Genomic DNA, 5,504 nt, shown 5'->3' with positions numbered 1-5,504 from the left:
ACGAGGTCGGGAATGAGTCGCCGGTCCGAAGACTGGTGGTAGTTTTAAAGGGAATTCTGTCAACCCTGTAGAACCCAGTCTCAATGCTAATGAATTGCATGGCATGGCACAGAAATTAGGGAAGATTCCCAAATTTTTTAATGAAATTAGATAACATTAATACCCAAAACTGACTGAGATACACAAACAAAAACAAAATATTGACCAATACCATTTTTTAACAATGACACAAAAATCCTAAATAAAATATTAGCAATAACCTACAATACCATATTAAAGATGATCTACCATGACTAACTGGGATCCACACCAAGACTGTAAGGATAATTCAATCTCAGGAAATGTATTAATATAATCTACTGCATTAATAAGCATAGGGAGAAAAACCAGATGATTATTTTTACAAGCTGAGAAAGCCTTTGACAAATTCAAATAAAATCCACTTTTGTCTTGTGATACCCTAAACAAAAAACTCTACCACACAATACCAGATTTTGACCTGCACAACTGTAAGTTAATAATGGGTGTTCTTTTAAGTTGCTGAATTCACAGCTAATTTCATACAACTGTAGAAAACTAACACACACATTTACCTTTTGACCCAAAACTCTCACTTCTATGAATTCACCCTGAAGATACACCTCTAACAATACTAAAACAAATATGCTCCAAAGTAATAAAGTGCAGTATATACCCACTGAATAAGCCAGGGTACATATATACAGTGCAGCACTATACAGCTATAAGAAAGAACGAGGAAGAAATTTGTGAGCTGATACGGAGTAATAATATAGTAGAAAGATATATATAGATGTAAATGTTTATATGAGGAGAAACTGTTTTAAAAATAGAGGAGTGTACTTATTAAAAAAAACTTCAAAGCCAGGCATGGTGGGGCACACCTGTAATCCAAGCACTTGGGAGGATAAGGCAGGTGGGCCGCTGTGATTTTGAGGCCAGCTGGGGCTACAAAGTGAGTTCAAGACCAACCTGAACTACATAGTGAGTGAGACCCAGTCTCAAAAAGACAAAAATAAATAAATAAATAAATAGACAGATAAATAAATAAAGTAAAATAAAATAAAAGCCCAAAGGATAAATTAGAAAATAATTTAATTGAAATAAGTCAGTAGAACAAGATAAAGAGGAAGAAGTAACACTTCTTTCCCTCTTTTTAAAATTAGTACATGTTTACAATACATCATACATTCATTGTGGGGAAATGGTACACATATGTATCACATCTTGATGATTTGTACTTCCTTTCCTCTCCCCTCCCTTCCATCCTCAGAACTTCTGAGTATAATTCCTTGGTATTTCTTTGCAGGCAACTGGTTCCAGAAACCCATAGCAGATCCAGGAAAAATCAAGGAAACTCAAGTGCCTTATTTAAAATGGAATCGGATTTGTAAATAACCTATACATATCCTCTCATATACTTTACATCATGGTTAGAATGATACCTCTAGCATTCACACTTCTTTAATACAATGTAAATGCTATGTAAATAGTTGTTACACTCCACTGTTAGAAATGACAAAAAAATGCACATGTTCAGTCATACACAACTTTTACTTTCTGAACAACTTCAATCTGCAAATGGTTGAATCTAGAGATAAAGAAGGCTGACTGTAGATATTTCTGAAGAGTGATAACTTTTAAAAGCATGTTAATGTTTCACATATTCAAAATAATAAATTAAGTATGGTAGGCCTAAAATTGAATGCAAATAGAAATAACCTAAATTTGTATACCAAATGACTAATGCAAGCACTTTGAGGTGAAGGTTGAAGAGTAATTAACCCAAGTAATTTTTAAAAACAGTACCCTAACTATGTATCCTCAGTCTAGGAGAAAGAAGAGCTGTGAATCCAATCTGGAAGTTTCTAGCAGATTTATCTTTATAGTAATGTGAATACAGCAGTTCTGAAATTATTTTATATTTTATAGGACAGAAGAGGTAAACATATTGATGTTGTTGAACAGGATTCTTACAATGGAAATATGACAACTTGTAAATCCTAGTAAGGAAAATATACAGTAATTCTCAGTATTTTTGCAACCTTTCTATAAATGACTTTTTAAACTTTTAAATTTGAGAAAAAAAGTTGGTTTAATTTTGCTTGCATTTCCTTTACTGTACCCATGAATTTAAAATTATTTGACTAAATAGTCACACTCCATTTTTTCAACTTTGCCACACTGCCTAAGAGAGAATGCCAGTTTTTGTTTATTATCTCCTTGGCTTATTATCCCTAAGATGCTCGGTCTTTTTTTCCTCCTGGTCATAAATTTGTTTGTCCTTCTCTGAAGCACTATGATGATGTTATAGCACACTACATTGAGAAAAGTAGTAAGAACATACCTTTTCTGTTCTCACACATCTAGCCCACACTCTACATAGAATAAATGCTTACATCTTGATAATTGGTAATAGAATATTATACAGGTCATAACTGAGAAAAATCACACAAAAAAATCTACTTTGGGTGGCTAAAAAGAAAACCTACCTTCTATTTCTTGTCCAATAGAAAGTCCAGCCCATTTTCGCTACAAAATAAATAAGAAAAAGACACTTAAATGAAAAAACTAAAATTAGAAAAATAAGAAAAAAAGAAGAAATTCTATGAATTTTAGGACACATTCTAATTCTAAAACATTTTGTATTGAATTGTCCCCACTCCTAAAAAATGTTTAAACCTTAGCCCCTAGTACCTGTGAACATGATTATACTGAGAAATAGGGTCTTTGCAGACATAGTTACATTAAGATGAGGTCATACTACATTAAGGTGGTCCCCAAGCCAATGGTGTCCTTATGAGAAAAAGATGCACAAGGAGGATAACATGTAATAACAGTGGCAGAGACTGTTGTGATGCATCTACAAGCCAAGGAACCCCAATCCTGTTTACTGCCGCCAACACCAGAAGCTAAACATGGAAGGGAATCTTCCCTCCATGTCTTAGAGAGAGTTACCTCTGCTAACGCCATGATTCCATAATTCTAGCTTCCAGAACTATAAAAGAATAAATTTCTGGTCTCTGCTTGTGATTTTTGGTGGTTTTTTTTGCAAACTATTCTTTTTTATATTAACTTTTTCTATGGTTGTTGCTTAAATTTTCTGTTGTCTTAACTATGGTTCTTACAGCAGCCCTAGGAAATAATGTATAGGTTCCAGTTTATATCTGAAGGGCTTGCCTTTTTTTTTTTTAGTAAAACTGGCCCACCAAGTAGAATGCTCCACTGCACAATATACTGTTCCTGAAGTCTTCACTGTATCAACTATTTCAGTGTTCTGAAGATACAGCTGCAGTTAGTTTTACTGTTTATTACAGAATCACAAAAAGAAATGTGGCCAGGCATAGGGGTACATGCCTGTGATCCCAGTACTTGGAAGCCTGAGTCAAGAGGACTCCCGCCTGGGCTACACAGTGAGTGAAGGCCAGTGGGATGGAACTCCTACACAGCAAGACCCTGTCTCAAACAAAATAAAATAAACTTAAAAATTAATTCATGAAAATTAAAACTGGTCAGATAAACTGTATTGAAACCCAAGCAGGGACACAAAAGTACTCTGTGTACTGACCAAAGGATTTTCAGCTATTAACCACCTGACTTTAGCCTCTCCCCAATCCTGTTTACAGTAGCAAAAATGTACAGTGGTAGAACAAATTCTGTTCAGGGAGGAATTCAGGACGGGCTTGGTATAAATTCAAAATTAGTAATTACTGGTAACACTCTAAAGAACAGTGAGAAAAAGAATTTTGAACTGGAAAGCCACAGTTGGCCTTCTCTACTGAACATTCTAAATTTTGTGGTGGATCATTCATAAGATGCTACATCATGACTACACACAAAAACAAGTGCTCCATTCTAGCTTTTGAACCATGCATCATATGCCCTCCTCTCTGTCCTTCACCTCCCCTAAAAGATCGTTTCTGTAAAATTCCACATCAGACCAACCTGACAATTAGCAGCACGCTAGTTAAACCCAGACTTTGGGTCACAAAGTTATCACACTTAGGGTCTGTACTTTAATCCCAAAGATGGGGATGACAATAACAGTACCTATTTATGCAGTGGTTTTGAAAACAAAATGAGCTAAAACATTCAAAAGCACTTATAACAGTCCCTGGCCTACAGTAAATCCTAGGAGAAATTATTTTTTACAAAGCAGAGAAACAAAGAAAAATGGCTACCTCAAGTTACTTCTGACCACCAAAACCTTTAAAACAGCTTGCAAACCCTGGAGTATCTCAAGTTTCATATCTATTTAAACAAATGCAAAAAGTAATCATAATAATAGAGTGGTATCCAGGCAGAGAAAAGGGGAACAGTGAATAGAGACTTCCCACTATTTTTAAGGGCTCCAAGAGATTGTTAACAGTTCCCAAATAAGTGTCTGATCTCTTTCCCTATACTGCCAAGGAAATAAATCCATTTTTACTAGCGTAGAAAGAGGCAGAGTTGCATTTACATTGCTTAGGATTGTGGGGTCTGTAGCCTGAGTAAGACAGCAAGGGGGAAAACAATACACACCAGTATTTGTGGTGCTCTTACATTATGGATTGTGCACCTTGGACAGTGCTAGGCAGTCTGCTTCTGTGGATTCCATAGAATCCATCAACAATGCTAACCATAGTCAAAATCCTTCCTGTTGTTAGGGGAGCCTAGCAAGTTCAGCTGTAGTTTGAGAAAACTACTTTCCATATTCTGTAGTCTGACACTGTATTATAAAACATCTATTTTTGTAAATAAAGTATCATTTTTACATCTTTTCTGTTACCCTGGGAGGTAGCATTAAAATGATGCCACTTTATCTGATAGCTGACTGACACTTCTGCAAATTGTTAAGAAACTGAAAAGAAATCAAGGCAGTAAAAGGCAGCCATAGTAAAAATTGACAATTAAGAATATATTTTTAAATCTCTTATATAATATCTAGATGTTTTTCTTCAAAATGAATCAGTATCATTATACGGTGGTATGTGCTTAAAATGAATAGACTTCTCTACAGCTTTCAAGAGTAGGAGAGAATAAACTGACACCCGAGTTACCTGAGGTAAGCTGAACGCAATGCTCCCTGGAACCACTGACGGGTGGGTCTTCAGAGTAAATATGTACCTGTGATTGGGAGAGGTCCTCACCACCACGTGCCTAGAAGACACAAACACAGTCAGTACTCCATAGCAAAGTGAAGGAAGAACATAATTTCTAAATGTGTTTTTCCCAAATATATGTTTGATGAGTACTAGGTGGAAACATGGTACCACATGAGTCCTAAAAGGCAGGACCACAAATTTAGTTTCCAAAAACTGTCAGTAATTTAAAATCTTTTCCATATATAAAGAGCACATTGGGCCAAGAATATATCAAGCAGAATCCAGCCAAGTTCAACAGAACATATCTAATCCAAAACATCAACTACGTTTCTGGTTTATCTAACACTAAAGTTAGTGATTTAGAGTCCCTGACATTAACTAAATAAAAAAAAAAAAAAAAAA

At 35.3% G+C, this 5,504-nt stretch overlaps 1 protein-coding gene across 1 annotated transcript in view; it reads right to left on the bottom strand.

The window, feature by feature from the left end:
- The window catches only part of Nsf (N-ethylmaleimide-sensitive factor), a gene marked incomplete at its 5' end in the record, with an annotated part of 121,942 nt that overhangs the window by 114,870 nt on the left and 1,568 nt on the right, over positions 1-5,504 (bottom strand). Inside the window, 2 exon segments of the mRNA XM_005402272.2 lie at positions 2,511-2,550; positions 5,058-5,157. Of these exon segments, the coding sequence (XP_005402329.2) occupies positions 2,511-2,550; positions 5,058-5,157 (140 nt within the window).

This window comes from Chinchilla lanigera, unplaced genomic scaffold (assembly GCF_000276665.1).
Source record: "Chinchilla lanigera isolate Chin_1 unplaced genomic scaffold, ChiLan1.0 scaffold00077, whole genome shotgun sequence".
Lineage (NCBI taxonomy): Eukaryota > Metazoa > Chordata > Mammalia > Rodentia > Chinchillidae > Chinchilla > Chinchilla lanigera.
Note: the sequence above shows the minus strand (reverse complement) of the source record. Positions and strands in the feature narration are given on the sequence as shown.